The sequence below is a fragment of the Eufriesea mexicana genome, unplaced genomic scaffold, assembly GCF_001483705.2.
Source record: "Eufriesea mexicana isolate 0111107269 unplaced genomic scaffold, ASM148370v2 scaffold3380, whole genome shotgun sequence".
Classification (NCBI taxonomy): domain Eukaryota; kingdom Metazoa; phylum Arthropoda; class Insecta; order Hymenoptera; family Apidae; genus Eufriesea; species Eufriesea mexicana.
The window spans coordinates 46710-64202 of NW_016911392.1; the positions used below are offsets into that span (position 1 = coordinate 46710).

Below are 17493 nucleotides of genomic sequence, written 5' to 3' on the forward strand. Positions count from 1 at the left end.
TTACAAAATGTATAATGATATCGATGAAATTCGATTGACTGACTATTATATTAGACTCTACATTTTCCAACGATCAGAAAGAATTCAGAAATTTATTCCACATAACTTTTATACGCTTATACCGCAATATTATTATTATTATTTGTTTATTTTATGTCCATGTATTTTATGTTATGTATTTTATGTTACGTTATATCGTGTGTATTTTTGAGTATTTTTAACATTTTAATTTACCGATATATTATACTTTAAAGAAGAAGTAACAGAACCATTATGTTAAAAATATTCAATGCAAAGCTTCGCCCAATTTTGCCTCAGAATATTATTTGAACTTTTCAATAAATAATATCTTTCATAATTTCAGTGAATTTTAGAAATTAAAAAAAAAATCCTCTCGTTTTTTTCGTTACGCTATGTCATCGATGTTACTTTTTAATTTACGAAACATGCATTAGTATGTTTAAAATCGTGTCGTTACGTTCGTTTAAAATTGCATAGTGCACTTGAGAATTTTAATTCGTGAAATTTTGCTCGAACCGAGTTGATTTTGCACGAAATTTTTAAATCGTAAATTCTGTACGTAGAAATTTAGTAACCTGATTCGTCATATTTTTAATAGTGGAAAAAGATGAAGGAAAGCGATAAACATCGGTCGATCTAAATTTTGAATGAATGAACGTGAAAATTCGTTAAACCAATTTTGTTTACGTACATTAGGGACAGATAAATATATTATGTATATATTGGTCGATTGTCACGTCAAACGATAGATGATACATGCTCCGCGAGAGGGAGAGGGGGAACTACTTTCTTCATGTGCAGCGTGAACAAAGAAAAATCAGGGTAACGATAATCCTATTTGGTCACGTTTGCATTAGTCATGCATAAATACAGAAATTATTCTAACCAATACAAAAAGGAAAGCTTAGGGTCTAATATCGCAATTGGCTTTACTCTTGCAAGCTCTTTTATCTCGTGTCTATATTCAGATTTATGTGAGTTAATGGTCGTTAATAATTGTTCGTATAATGAATCTCTTCAATTTTAGATGCGTATAATCTTCGTTGATTGTTTTCATGTTTTCTGTTATCCGTATTTATAAACTGTATTATCATCTACTGGAAAAAAGAAAAAAAAAAAAAAAGAAAAGAAAAAATCAAATATGAAATAGCTACGTGATCATAGTTTCAGTAAGGTTCGCGAGGAATAACAAATTTGAACGCGCGGTGCAAATAGGTTAGAATAGTATACGGAGTACCTCGAGAAGAAAAATAAATAATATGTTTCACATAAACCTTTGATTCCAACGATATGTTTTGGCAAAAGCTTAATTCGTATAAATATACATATAAATAAATACGTTTCGTATATTTACTTATATCTATATTTATATTTGTATATTTATATATATATATTTTTTTGTATTTTTACATTTATATATATAAACACAGTTACTCGATATTACCTCTCTAAGTCTTTTTATATGAATCTACGAGCATCCTAGGCCTTCTTTTAAAATCAAAGAAAAAGATAGAAGCACAGTCGAAATATAGCAGAGCTCATTTCTATATAATCAGTCTAGGTTCTGTAGAACACAAGTGTACGCTCTCAGTCAATGGCATCGCAGAAGTATCTGGCATTTGATCGGAGAAGTCAGTTGCCAGTGAACGCAATGACGTTGCAATTAAAAGAAAGTGTTGTTAGTAAACGAATATTCACTCACGCTCCCACTCGAACGCATATGCCCTCGCATTCGCATGTTACGTTAAACTCTACACGTATCACATTTCTAAATGCACACGGACAACACAAACTCTCCTCTACTCTCTAATTTTAAACACTTACTGAATCTTCTTATTAGATTGCAGGTGAAAGATTCGGAGGCCGTGTTTGTTTCCTCGCACCTTAGGTCACAAATCGTTGCGTCGTTTTTCGCAAATTTTAAATTCGGCACAGACAATAAACGACCTTCCCTCTTCGCTTGTTTCATTTTCACGATTTTCTTCAGTCTCGGCGGTTTCATTTCGTTCTCGGCTAACGTCAAGTTAACCGGCCGAACGGCATCTGATTTGCCGACGGAGTTCTCGATCGGAAACCGTGCGATCGACTTGCTGTTATCTCCATCTGTCACCGGACTTTTCGCTTCTTGAATGCTCCTCTTTTTATCATCGTTTAGCGGACTCTCGTGTCCAGGTGTTGACTCTTCTGACGATAGCGAAGCCTCTGACACGTTACTTTCAACTGGAGACAACGAACTCGCGGTTTCGTTCACGTTACAGTAAAAAACCGAAGATTTCTGACTGCTACTATCAGTGCCTACCTGTTAAAAATGGGGTACTTGTATTTACTTTTTAGTCCTGCAGGCCTATGCATCAGATGGTAAAATTTGTGTCGTACACAAGCTCAAATGATTAAATTCAAAACTATATGATCGACTGCTAATTCATGTACGATTTTTAAACGTTTTTTTATTTTTTTGGAGTTTAACCATAACAAAGATATTGTAAAACGAAAGCTAGCACATTTTAATTAAAAAAAGAATTTAGGAAAATATGAATTCATATTTTTCATAGAAAGAGAATTCGAAATATCTTGAGCGTTTTGTTTTCTTAATTGGATCTCGAAGCAAAGTGCCAATGCATGTAACAACATATAATTGTAAGTAAATTATAATGTTTGAACTTGAACATATCGAAGCTTGCTCTATATTGCTGGAAAAATAATAAAATAAATCCTACATAAAAAGAAAACATAAGAAAATAAGTATAAAATAACAAAATTATTTGAGTTGTATAATATAAATAACTTTTTAGTTGCTTTTTCGACTGTTTTAAAAATATACATAATAATTCTTCTGTAATAAATAAAAATGAAATAATATTGTTTGTATAGATTCTGTTATCATCACATTTTGAATATGAAAAAATTTAGCTATTGTAATTAATTTCTAAAGTAATTAAACAAGCATGAATTATTTAATTCATTCTTTTTATTTCTGTTATTCATATTTTTAAATATTAAATATTAGATTTGTGCACATATTTTGCATCATTTGCAGAAGAAAAAGCAACCTTTTTCATGAAACTCAGAAAAAACATAACTATATTATTATCTGAAACAAGGACAAAGGGAAAGCAATGAAAAAAGCAGAACAAAAATACAAAGGGAAAGAAATAACAATGCGACAAATGAAGCCATTTCAAGGGATATGAAGCATGTCACTGGTTATAATATATCTTTCATTTATGTCGGCAAAATAAAATAAAATAAAAATTTTATCATACATTTCATAAAAGATATGGAAAATATTAAAACCAATTCTTGTCTGATATTTTAGCTTGAGATCACAAAATAAGATTCAGAAAACTATTGAGAAATGAAAATTATTAATTTACCGATATAAAAATAAAAAATTTAAACAATTTCTTTCATTGACATAATAATTTAACTAATCGGAATTTATAGATTTTACGTAAAGAATTATGTATAGAAAACAATTTTTAAAAATTTGTGGAAATTACAGAATTATTAAAGAATTATTAAACAAATAATACTTTTTTAATAGTATACCATATTTTGTACTATCGACGTATGTATATGCTACCATTATAATATAATTAACATATAGCAATATACTAACGTCACAAAACTGAAATATCCAACAACATTAAAATAAACCACATCGTGTTTGAATATCTCTTAAAAAATATATGATAATGCTAAAAAAAACAATACTAAATTCATTTCGTAGATTTTTAGAAGTTGACATAAAGAAAAGAAATAATTTCAGATAATATGAATTATCTCAGCTTACATGTCATGATCTCTAAAAGTAACGAAAGGTGTATTCGAAGGATATCAAAAAGCATACAAGTACCCCATTCTGAGACGTCACCAAAGTCGGCGTGAAAGTACTTTTTATTTTCAGATCAACCTTGCTAAGTTGCCTCTTCAGACTGAATCCCTTCCAACCGTGATTCTTAGTACAGTCTTCTTCGTTCACTGTACATCCAGGTTTATTGATTTCATTTACAGATTCCTCCACGGTTCCCTTATCATTATTGCTTCCAGTTTGTAATTCACCGCATTGTTGAGAATGTTGAGCATTGTCAGCTACCATTGCTAATAAGCCTTCAGATTCCACGGTAGAGTCTCCACGAGTCTAACGGATTTAACATGTTGGATTTTGCACAATGAATTAATGTGTACTGAATAAACGTCAAGATTGTTTAATTCTAATTCTAAAAGCAAATCATTTTATGTATTATATGCATATTATACACAACATTGTTATATATGTATATATGTTAGTAACGCTTATCAGTTAGTATGGTCCCGCACCTCATGGAATTCATAAGATATGGTATAATATAGTCTTATAAATATAAACATATGGAACACTACGTTAAATATAATACACTATACCTATATATATGTTATATATGTATATATATACATATGACCGTAAACGTATTTTTATAGAAATCACGTTGGAAACTTGAATCATCAAACGAAGAAATATCGCAAACGCATGGTCACTTGTCACTTCCCAAATGAATGCAATTGTTGAGATGTTCGAAATGAAGAGTGCAGACAAGGGAAGGTATATATTTGAAACGGTTCTTTAAAACTCGGTTCATTCGCGCATTTTAAAGTTAATGCAATGAATACCTAAGATGCTCATAGAAACAATGTCTTAATAAACCTAGCTTTATACATTAGAGATATAAATATATATGCAACATTGAATGCTTCTTCAGAAATTCAAGTATATACAGAATATTTTTATTTCTTAATCAATTCACGCTATAAATTATATATGATCTCGATATTAAATATATTGAATAATAATATTGCCTAAATAACTATTTAGGAAATTATATATGTATATGCGTTTAATAAGATTAATTAATATTCTTTTTATAATTATTAACGATAAAAACACAAGACAGGGATAAAGATTGACTTAAAATATGGCATTTTAAACTTGACTCCTGAATAAGCATATATTATCATATAACCTATAGTATAGAGGGTGTCTACAATTTTTCCAATACCAACACGATACTTAAAATATGCTTACCAAATATCTGTTGTATATTATTCAAAGAAATTAATATTAACAAACACAAACCACACATTTGACAATATAATTGTTTAGGTTAAAAAGATTTTCGTGTGTTAAATACTTAATAGTAAATTTTCCTATAATATTTGAACAACCCAGTTACATTAAGTTTATGTTATAAAATAGATAATAAGATAAGAATAAGACAATAAAGATAATAAATTTGCTTATATCGGAATAAATTTTAAACATGCAAATTTTCAAGATATAGCAATACGTTATGTACATAGGGTATATTACTAAAGCTTGCAGCATAATATTTCAGAAAATATGAAAAACACAAATTTATAATTTATGCTTTTTCCAATGTAAGAATTTCTCAATGACAATGTGTTGTTTTAATTATTACAATATAATTTTTTAAATTGTAACGAATTATCTTGTAATAAATAAAGGATTTTTCACATCGAATAACATGCAAAAACCAGAAAATTTCTACCTTTTATAATTTTTGAAATACTAACCAGTAACAACTTTAATAATATACTCTACAAGCTGATGAAAAAGAAGGTTCTTAACTTACAGGTTCAACAAGATAAATAGTACTTATCAAATGAAAATGATCTGAATAAACATTAGCCGAAAAATTAATATTCTCTAAGTTAAAATAAAAACAATTTTTTATTTCAATTAAAACATAATATAGCATAAAAGCAGTAGAATGATCTGATCATTTTTCTTTTTCTGATTACAGAGTGTAATCATCCATGTGTTTAAAATAGTGACCTATCGTAAAATTTATGATTGAAAATATGGATAGTTGCTATTTTTGACGATTGGTATATTTAATTATTTTTGGGAATGTTTTAAATTATTTTATAGTTAGGAAAAGGTAGCAAATTCAATAAATATTTAAGAATTTTATCTTTCCAGCTGAATAGCAACAGACACAACATTTCTTAGAAGTTTAAGTGACTTCTTACCCTTACAGTAAAGAATGTAATTACACAGAATTGACGTATAGATACAGTAGGTCACACCAACGACATATATAAAGGGCAAGGACTATAGTTGATTCGAACGATATAGAATACTTGTAAATTTCTCAAACTTCTCAAATAATAATATTGATAATTTTGTAAATACAATTAATATTAGAATATCGTAATAGCAGAACAAGTATAATATAATAATGTAATATCAATATTAAAATATCCTTTAAGGATGCGTGACTGTTTAATATTAGCAAATTTAATAAAAATTTAATATTAGCAAGTTTAATATTAGCAAATTGAATAAAAATGCGTAAAAATTACATACAATAATATTTAAACTTTTGTAAATGCAATTAATACATATGTATGTATTAGAATAGTAGTTTAAAATATGTCGGAATATATCGGAATTCTTATCTTTAGTATTCAAAATTTAAGTAGGCATATGGTGATATACCGTAATAAAATACGATGAGAAAATTTCTCCAATGCGAGAGACAAAACCAATAAAATATACTTGGCACATAACATATTAAGTGATACTTTCACTGTTGAAGTCGACATTCAGAACCACATGCAGTTTGTATTTACATGTATTCTATGTAAAATAATAAACCAAAAATATTACTCAGTAATTTTGGATCTTAACTTAGTTTATTAATTACCGTTTACTATCAATTTACTACCACTAAATTCTGTTTAATATTTTCACATTTAAAAAATCTTTAACTTTTTCCAAATTGATTGGCTGAATCAATTATTTCAAATTACTGTTTCTAAAATTGTGAACTTCTTATATTAACCCTTTGCACTCGACGATTTTTTGGCTGAAGAAGAGTAGGAGTTCGAAGATGTTCTACTATGAAGCTGGCGATACTTTTTTGAGCAGTAAATAAAGAATTGTATAATAATAGAATTGTAGAATTATTTGATTTCGATCCCTCGCACACCGTTACATTATCTTAAATTTGACGTATTAATTAATATCGATCTTTGAAATTTTATCAACTGGCGACTGAAGGGCACCTCTCGAGTGCAAAGAGTTAAAGTTTTAAGAAAATTTAAGTTTATTTTAATTAAAAATAAAAATGTATTTTTATGTTCGACCGATTTTACGAGCGCAATGTATTGTTCGAACCAACTATATTCGTGTCTCTTACCTCTATACTGATCTAGCCATCTCTGTTTCTCCACAGAACTGTAATATGTTATTGATACAGTTTGTTGTTTGACGTAATTCTCTTTCGGTTATTTATCATTCGAACCAATTATACGTTATCCATATCCGTCGATATAACTAATGGAATTGAGCTGTGTTCATTTTCAGTGCTCCATGTTTCTGCATATAAGGACGTCTTTGCAGGGGTCAGAGAATTTCAAAAATATATAGACAATCAAACTTTAGATTTCATTAGACTAAACTAGATGTGAATAACGTTGTCTAATAACGTTTATTCGTATTAATAAATGGGATATTTATATTTTCAAATTAACTCTTCAAATACAGTGCGAATCTTAATATTATATAACTTTCTTCCATTTTCGTATATACTTGATAATTCTATACCAGAGAATTGTATACTCTTCCAAAAATTTCTAAACATACTATGATTATTTTATTCGTTTTAATCGAAATAAAAAGTTGCTTGTAACATCGAAAATATTAATTTTTCGGTTTATTTTTATTCTTGTTTATGGCTTTTTTCATTCATTTGACGAGTACTATAAATTACGTATACTAAAAGGTACGAACTTTCTTTTTCTACCACTCTGTGCATATTTATATATCTTGTATGCATTACTCTTTCACCGAGGATAAAACAGCGAAAAAAATTAATAAATATAAAACTTTCTATAATTCATCTGTAAACAGAATTAGAGTAAATTGATTTTTTCCCGATTATTAATTATTTTAATAAGATAAGAATAGTTAACATTTTAAACCTATTATCGATATATTCCGTCTCGATTGTAATAACACTCCTTCATGACTTTCTTCTAATTATTTCAATAAAATTGAAACAGTTTGGTTAAAAAATAATAATTTAAAAAAATATCAACGCACAACTATTTTCATCGTAAATTATGTCTAGCGTACTTAACATAAACACTGGCTGCAATATACATGTAACCTATATATGTAGACATGTACACAAGCGAATTGAAACATTCCAAAGAATTCTTGACTAGCTTGACTAAATAATAAAATGCGGAAGAATTCTATAGAATGTTTGTGTTATTTACTTTACTGGTTATATCTACATATACATGTATATATTGAAAATCACCTGCTATAATTGTTATTACTTGATTAATGCCGTCATTTATGGAGTCGAAATACGAACGTAACTGAAACATTTCGTAACTTCTCGTTATTAATCCACATTTTTTTATAATATCGTGTAATAATATCATACCACATTGCCTTTTTAATATTTCTGATCGTAAATTCAGATATTATCAAATATTTGCTGATACGTGATTTTTAAAGACCTTACCATTTTTCCAAGCTTTCAACGCAATGAAACCACACAAATTATTTCTGTAATTAATAATATAGCAGTGAATTACATTTTGCCGTAGTTCAGTGATGCGATACTTTAATTACCTTTGTCTAATTAAAATTTAATATATTGCATCTTCCACAACGTGAAAATGAGCAACTTAAATTGCTTGAAAGTTTGGATATTTTCTATTATTACACTCTGTAATTAATTTCAATTTCTAATTAAGTACAATACATAGACTCACTACTTTTGTTATGATATTCTCCGACAACCTTCGTGGGAAAAAAGTTATAAGGAATCAAAGATATATCGATTTCATAGTCAGTTACCATCATAAAATACTACTACAACAAGTATCATTAGCAATGATTTTATGCATAAAGCTTAACGCAAGTCAATGTTGCATGTACAAAGATAAAAGTAACATCTTATATAGCGATAAAATATTCTACTAAAACGTTATTATAGTAAACATTCGTTTAAACACGAAAATAAAAGAGATTCGAAGGGCTTTAATATTTTTTAAGGAGCACTTAAAATTTCTCCTTTAATTAATATATCATAATTTGATTAATATATGTATTATAATATCAAAAGGTAAGTTCTTCGAGTTCATGTAACAAGTTGAAAATGAACAAAATTGAACAGATGCAGCTGGCCTCGAATAATATAAATAACAATAGTATTTGCACACACCTTCAAATTAAAAAGTAGTTTACCTCTTATTCGATAATCGCTTCTTGTCGATAAATCTTGCAACGTAAAAGACGAAACACATATGTGAACAAGCTATGTAACATAATAATTCTTAACTGTGCAATAATATGTATTTGCAGACGTGCGAATATAAGGAAAATGCTTGAAATTGAAACTGCAAAAGGTTCGAGATTCAAGAAATGAGTCAGACGTTGGTTTTGTTACGTTTAATTATACGTTAGAAGAGAAAGGATTTTCACTGAATCGACATTCATGTAAATATAAATCGGTAATTCCTTCATGCATTGTTTCTTTTCTGTTTTTCAATTTGTACGGAAACACTGTGACATACTATGTAATAACAAATGCATGTTTCATTTGATCATCTTGTATATCTTGTATCGTTGTAACTCTAGCTTGACTGCTATGTACATGCACAGACTCCATCAAACGTTTATGTGAAAATCGACGCACACGTAAATCTTACTGGGTCATTAAGCGGTATACGATAATAATGATAATCATAATGACAATCATTGTCTAGTAACTGGAGCTAATTTTCCATCGTGTTAATTGTTTGTTTATCGTTTCTACGTATTTAACATCGATCGAAATTCTAAATACGACTGAAAAGCTAATGGTAAAACTGAAACATTATCTACCATTTACTACCTACATCTGTCGAGAGTTCGTTTCTTTTCGTAATAAAATAATGCCGCACATCATCAAACGAAAACTAAAAGTCTAGCTGTTTCTTTAACGAGAAATATTATTGTTCTTACTTGTTTCAACGTAGGTAGACACATAGTTAGCTAAACATTAAATGCATAATAAGCATGAATACGATGAAGGTACATTGTTCCTTGGTTAAAAAATTAATGTATATAAATATATATGTACTATAGTGGTAAATTTGAAAATGTGACTCGTGACTGAAGGTAGAGCTGAAATTCACCTGATGTCGACCACTGGTTGTGCACGAATGCATGATAATGAAGTTATTCCTGATAAAAGTGACTTACATAAATCTGTTACGACTAAACTTCAATTCTCGGCACATGGAAAATGACAAGTTTGACCACTAGTTGCCGATAACATTCTCGTTTGTTACTTATAATTGCGTAATTCGTGTCTAAATACTACCTGTTCTGATAAACTTTTTACATCTATGATTCCAAGCAGAAAATACATATATTTCGAATTTTATTTTGCTCGACTACTTTTATTCCGTTTATCTTCTAAAATTCATAAAATTCGAATTTCAGAATTCGAGTCAACTGTAAGAATTTCATCGCGAATCGTTGAAAAGTCTAGATTAAGAATTTGATAGAAGTGTTTAAAACTTGCAGAATATTTCGAAGTTTACTTGATGCTTTCTATCGATATTGGACATAAAATAGGTAATAAGAATTACGAAACATTTAATGCAAATTGTCCGTTTACATATCACTGAATGATTTAGAAGATATTACAGTAAATAATTAGATTTCACTGTATGTTTATTAAGTTCGATTAATATTTTAGAAAACCAATATATAATGATGTATAATTTCAAAGAAAAAGTGCTTTTGTGCTTGCTTCTAATTTTCACTTAACCCTTTGCAGTCCGAATTATTTTTCAATTAACCCTTTGACTACCACGCCGAAATCACATGTTTCCCTCTGGACGCCATAGGAGTGCACCGCTAGTTACAAGATTTGTTCTAATATGTTCTTGATGTTCTAATAAAAATTTTTAATTGTTCAATGAGGCATTTTTTATTTCAGAGTATCTTCTAATTAGCGGTTATATTCAAAATGCACTGTCAATTTTCATTCAATGTAGTACAATGTAATTTAACCACTTGCGCTACCAATAAACTCACGGTTGCGGTACCGTGGGCTACAGTATAACACGCGTAAGGTGTCACATTGGCGCCGCGAGATACTGTATCGATTTTGAAATATTTCCAAGATATCGATGACACTATGCGATGCCGTGCACTCTGCAACTGTAGCTCGAGAAATGAACGATTTGGTTGTTAGCCGACGTGCAGCCCACGTCATTTTTATTTCTACGATAAATGCCTATCGACGTGGTGTACACGTCGCTGGCGATTTTGGAACAAAAGCATCTTGACGTGCATGGCACGTCTTTTTAGCGCAAGTGGTTAAAAAGTTCAAGCGCTCCGGTCACCAATGACCACCATGGCGTTACAGGAGAAACCGTGGTCAGTCATATAACCAACGTGGCAATCAGTGTTAACTCCCTACTATTTTACGTATTTTGTTTGAAATTTACATCACAGGACTTACTCGACTGCTACTTATTTTAAAGACTTTTGTTTACTAATTATATTAAATATAGCTCTCATTGTTGTAATCTATATTTTGAATTTAGGTATTAGGTAGTTCAAGTAGATGCTTATTTTCTGTTTTCTTGTTCATTAAATAAAGACTCAAAAAACGTCGAGTGTAACTCGATATAGGAGTTCCTGTGATAAAAACTGATGTCGAGTCACATTCGACAAAGGAATGCAAAGGATTAAACTTAATACAGTAGAATCTTCCTTATACGAATTATTTAGTTGACGTGTCTTCAGAATTGAGTATTACATATTCTAAAATATTAGCAGTTTAAAATCATTAGCAATAACTATAAATATAATAGATTCTTAATTACTTGGAATTGTTCACGAAAGTATTTAAGCAGATTGCGTCCTAAACTTTTAACAAACAAAATGCAATTATTGGGTACAAACTTCAAAAATAATATACAAAATTTTAGAAATCTATGGGTAAAATTGTAACGAAATTCAACGACAAATGCAGAATTCGTAGAACACAGAATCTATCATTTAGGAAAGTCGATAAAAGTATTCGAATATTAATAGTCAAGAGTAGTTTAATTAACTATTAACACGGAGTATTCTTTAGAAAGATATAAGTAGTTGATACAGATAAAATTTAAGATAAAGAGAAAGAACGGACTACTCAAAATATGAAATTATAACTTTGAGCATTTATTAAGGGAGTTTAGAGTTTTTAAAAAATTAATTCTTTTTAATTTCATTTTCTGGAAGTATATCTCTTTGAAAATATTTCTACCAGTGGATATTGTTGGACTTGAAAAATTAATAAAGTTATTAACCTTTGTTCATGGCATGCGATGCATATACATATTCGTATGAAATATTTACTTTAAATGCGTCTTTCTCGAAACCATATTTTTCCAAATGGTTGTCACTATATCTCAAGTTCTACTTGACTAATTACAACTAAATTTCGTGGGTACCTTCAGCACGTGTGTCTCTATCGTCCGTATCAAAATTTTCAAAATCTAATCTTTTCAACTATTTTTTTTATTTATTTATTTATTTATTTCCTTTTTTTGGCATACTAAATTTGAAAAATAATTTCCGAGATATTAATAAAGAAAATTTTCAGTACTATACATTGAATTCTGTGCATATATGTATATCTATAAGACCTAATAATAGTATAAGATATTATACACTCCTAAAGCAAAGCTATCGTTATTGAGTCATTGACTACTTTGACAATCGACAATGACTAATACTGCAGCAAAGCCGGTTGTATTATTAACGTCAATATAGGTAGAATTCGATATATAGAACCGCAAATATATAACAGTTATCAATATTACAGAAATTAATAAATATCAAAAATAAAAATTTTATATTGTGGATCTATCCCGTCTTTCCACTACGCCTATTCAAATTTCGCGCCAAACAGGTTGCTTTGCGGAAGTTCAGTCTTAACACAAATTAATACAAAAACAATTCATACGTTCAGATGCTTTTATTACCATCATGAAAGATATGTTTATATCGAATGTTCTACGAATTCTTTGTTATTCATTAAACTGTCTTGTAATTTTACCCACCTTATTTTATTTTCGAAACTTCGAAACTCATTTTTCATTCATTAAATATTCGGAACGCAATAATTTCATTGAAATATTTTATGTTTTAAGTAATTACATGTATATTTCACATCTTCTATATCTTTTATATAATATTGCAATATTTTATGAAATTGTAACTTTAAAATTTCAACTTTTTAATATAATTTAATTTGCATAAATGTCGGTTTAAAATTTCGGACGGTATAAAACTGCTTTTCCTAATATATAAATTCCGTAAATTATGAATGGTTTCAACTCTCATGATTCATTTAAAGAGGTAATACGATACATTTCCGCTTTAATACCATTGCACGCTTTTAGTATGAATAATTCCAACGAAGGTTAACATAATCTTTCTGATAATAGAATATTTAGATAATAAGCGAAGATTCTACTGTACCTCGAAAGATCTTAAAGTCTTGAAACCGATGGTAAAAATATTTTAAAAAATTTTAATTATGATTATGTATGTGTATTACTAGAAACACAAGTTAAATATATACGAATAATGTAATTTAATTAATTATTATTGGAAGCATCGCGTTGAAATATTGATATCAAAAATGTTTTTATTAAAGTAATCTGTCACGTAACGTATAAACATAAAAACTTTACTTATTCATTTCAAGACAATTATAATTTTTCATATTCATTTAGTGTTCGTATAAATTAGAACTTTGATTTATTGTAAAGAGTAGTAAATATTATACTTATTACGAAATCTGGTCTATAATACTTTTACAGTTTCTAACTCAAGAAATGTGGCGCTTCGAAGCAGATGCCGCTTTTTCTGATTTAAGATACATCTTTTTGGAAATATCGTTCTTTAAACAACAACAGAGAAAAATAGTATAAAGAAAAAAATGTGAATGTATATCGCCAATGCCAATATTTAGATGATACAGCCAGAAATCTATGCATTTGCTGCTAATTTTTGTTTGAAAGGCGTATAAGGTTGCAAATATTTAATCGATTACGGCATAAAATACGGATTTTAACCGTTAAATACCTACTTCGTAAATCCTTCGGTATTCATGCAAGAGCCGAGCAAGGATCAAATATTTTTCGATTCTCTCTACCTACGAAGTTTCATTCCAATGCATGAGTACGGAACGAACATTTCCCACAAGAATACATAGAAAGCAAAATTTTTAAAGAATATCTAGCAAAAGGCTTATAAGTTGTAAATTTTCTGCTTGGAATTTACGAAAATAATATAATAATTATATACTTACTTAAATATTAGAGTTTCTATCTAAACGATAGGTTAGTCAAAAGCATTTCATGAATTAAAATAACGCATGATAATCATGAGTGCAAGAAAATAAAATGCACAGCGAAGCTTAAATTTTTAATTTAGCTATTCGATATCTGATATTTGGCTTTATGTAAATCATATATTTTTCGTGTCTGGAACATGAACACGAGTATGAATTTGGATATCGTCTACGTTATTTTTATTCGATTGAGTAGTTATATGGTTTACCGTTGGGTGTTTGGCGTGTTGTTAGTTATCATTTTTACTGGAAGCTGTTTAATTCATTACTTCTATTTTATAAGATATGTAAAACGGTACGAATAAAATAAAAAGTAACAAGTATCGTTAAATAGTCAAATATGCTAGTTGCTTGCAACGAATCAAATATTTTATGGTAGTAGGTTTTCACTTTTCTGTTATGAGTTTTGAGAATATCAAACGACACTATCGACGTTGTCTTTTGCAATAATGTTACTGGAAAGCTATTCTCGAGAACACTGTATTATATAATCTACGACTAGTCGATAAATTCTACTTTTAATACTCGTATCAAAGCTGAAGTGTCACGATGTTATTGAGAACTGAAGTTTTTAGTATTTACAAAAGAAACAAAATTGATAATTACAAATTCATTAATAAATCGAACATTCAAATAATGTTCCTCTTACAATCATGCAATAATGGAGATTATTAGTTTTAGAATCTAGAAAAAGCGAAATGCATATATTTAAGTATCAAATTTTCAAGATGTTCCGTTGGATAAGGTTAAGGAAAATGAGAAGGATAACAATTAAAATATTCAAAACAGTTTTAACTAAGAAAGAAATACATTTTACCTGATCTGTGCTTGGACTCCTCGCTTTGTCTTCGTTTTCTCGTTTCAATTCATCCTGGCGTTTAGGACTGCGTAACACTCGTTGACAGGGGTCCGAGTTACCACCGATGTCCCCGGTACTCAACACAATCAAAGAAATCTTCTGCACAATGTCTATTATCACTAAACCAGACTCGTTCCCATATGCCATCCTAAAATTAAATAGTTTTATTTCATTTCATTCGGAAACAAATTCTTTCCATTTTCTAAATACAAAATAAAGTATAATATAACGAACAACGATGAATTTTATATTCTCGACAAATTGTTGAACATTTAAAAGAATGCATAAGAGATGAATTTTTATACAGTATACATGTATTATAAAATTCAAATGTCTGACATGAGACCTAATGATAAGTCCAAGTGTGTGGTAAAATTATTAGTAACATGATATATTTGAAATGCGAATTGTATAATATTTCTTGAGCAATATGATGTGACAATGATATGAGTAGTATGATACTTTTGAAACTTGAAGAGGTCTTTTGTATATAAATGCATTTATCAATTATTCTTAGCTTAACCCATTAGATGTCACGATCCCCATTTGGGGATTTTGAAATTTTACGTACACTACTCAAAGCCAAAAATATATTTGGTATGCCTGACAGTTTAGTTTTATTCTATATATATCAGTCAATATTGTGTGTAGCAAAAAGTGTGTATTTTGTGCTTCGTTTCTATACAACAAGCGAACAAATTTGAAATTCGTGTGTAAGTTGAACGGAACTGAATTGTCATATTTGAAGCATTATATTTTTGGTTTGGTTTTTATATTATAATGAAATACCGTACATAAATATGTAATTTAGAGATTATAGTAACGATTTGTTACTTACTCAGTCTTTTGTTTTTCATTGAAATGATTTTATTGATCATTTTATAACGATACCCATTTTGGGATTTTTTCAAAAATATCAAATATTTTCAAAACAAAACATAATTTGAATATAATTATACCGTTACACAACCTTTTGTGCATATATATAACTTATCCGGCCAAAAATTACAAAAAAAAGAAATTTGGTAGTTAATGGGTTAAGAAGAAAGAATTTTGTAGCATAAAGTTTCAGCGTTTTCCTTTAATTTTACAAAAGAAATGTTTAGATAAGAGTTTGACCATATTACAGATAAATTTATATATTGTACATAGGCTAGATTAAAATTAGCAGTGCAAATATGATTAAAAAGATTTACACCTTAAAACAGAACGGACAAATTTTTGAAAAAAGTGCATTCGAAAATTAAAATGCACTAACGAAAGACGTTTTCGGTTACACTATAGATAGCTATTACAAATATTTTTAAAGAGGAAACTATACCAAGCACCGCTTATTATCATTATTTATCTGTATTAAATTATTGTTGAGAATCCTAAACGATATCACTAACATTAATTGAGATACAGTTTATTTTAACCGATATATCGTTCAAAATGTTCTCCCATGAAGCAATAACTTTGATCACCTTGTATATTTCCGTTATTTTTAGACATATAGACAAATTTTGTTAACAAAAGTTGCATGGTTTGACGGGAGATATAATGTGGCAGACATAACTTTTTTACATGCTGAGAGATTTTGAAGATTTTAAGGTCATCTTCATATTTTAACAAAGTTGTTCCGTATTTCTAAAAATAAGGGGGGTATTCAATGTGATCAAAGTTACTACCCCATCCTGTATAAAGCTGCATCTCGCAAATTAAATCGTGTTAACTTTCTACATGGTATTTTACATTTTAATTTGTTCAGATGTTAAAACTAGCAATTAACCCTTTACGGACGAAGCGGTTTTGAGTGAACCGTAACGTGGGGCCGACCCGTTGTCAAGATAGTCATTCAAAACTACATGGGCACATATGTATGTATGTATGATTGCAGTTTTACTAAATCAACGCTATTTTTGATCAAATTTTACAGCGTTATTTATTTACATGTCTAGTATTTCTTAAATAGAAACGAGACCACTCTCTTCCACCATTTTTTAGTTCTTCTCATAATGGCGTAACATGAGAGGTACTGACCGGTCCTATTTACCATTTTATATATTTATTATAGTCGTTCGTGCAATTTGGTTTAATAATATTGTAGGATACCAAAAGAAATCGCGAATCGGCTATTGCCAACAAAAACAAATTGTAAACCGATCGATATCTTCTAGAAGCAAATCGAAAAGTTATTCTATA

General features: G+C 29.1%; 1 protein-coding gene across 1 annotated transcript in view; it reads right to left on the bottom strand.

The window, feature by feature from the left end:
- LOC108550886 (syntaxin-binding protein 5-like) overlaps nucleotides 1-17493 on the bottom strand; it is a 78164-nt gene that overhangs the window by 35867 nt on the left and 24804 nt on the right. The window contains 3 exon segments of the mRNA XM_017904786.1: nucleotides 1846-2320; nucleotides 3878-4162; nucleotides 15268-15457. Coding sequence (XP_017760275.1) covers nucleotides 1846-2320; nucleotides 3878-4162; nucleotides 15268-15457 — 950 coding nt within the window.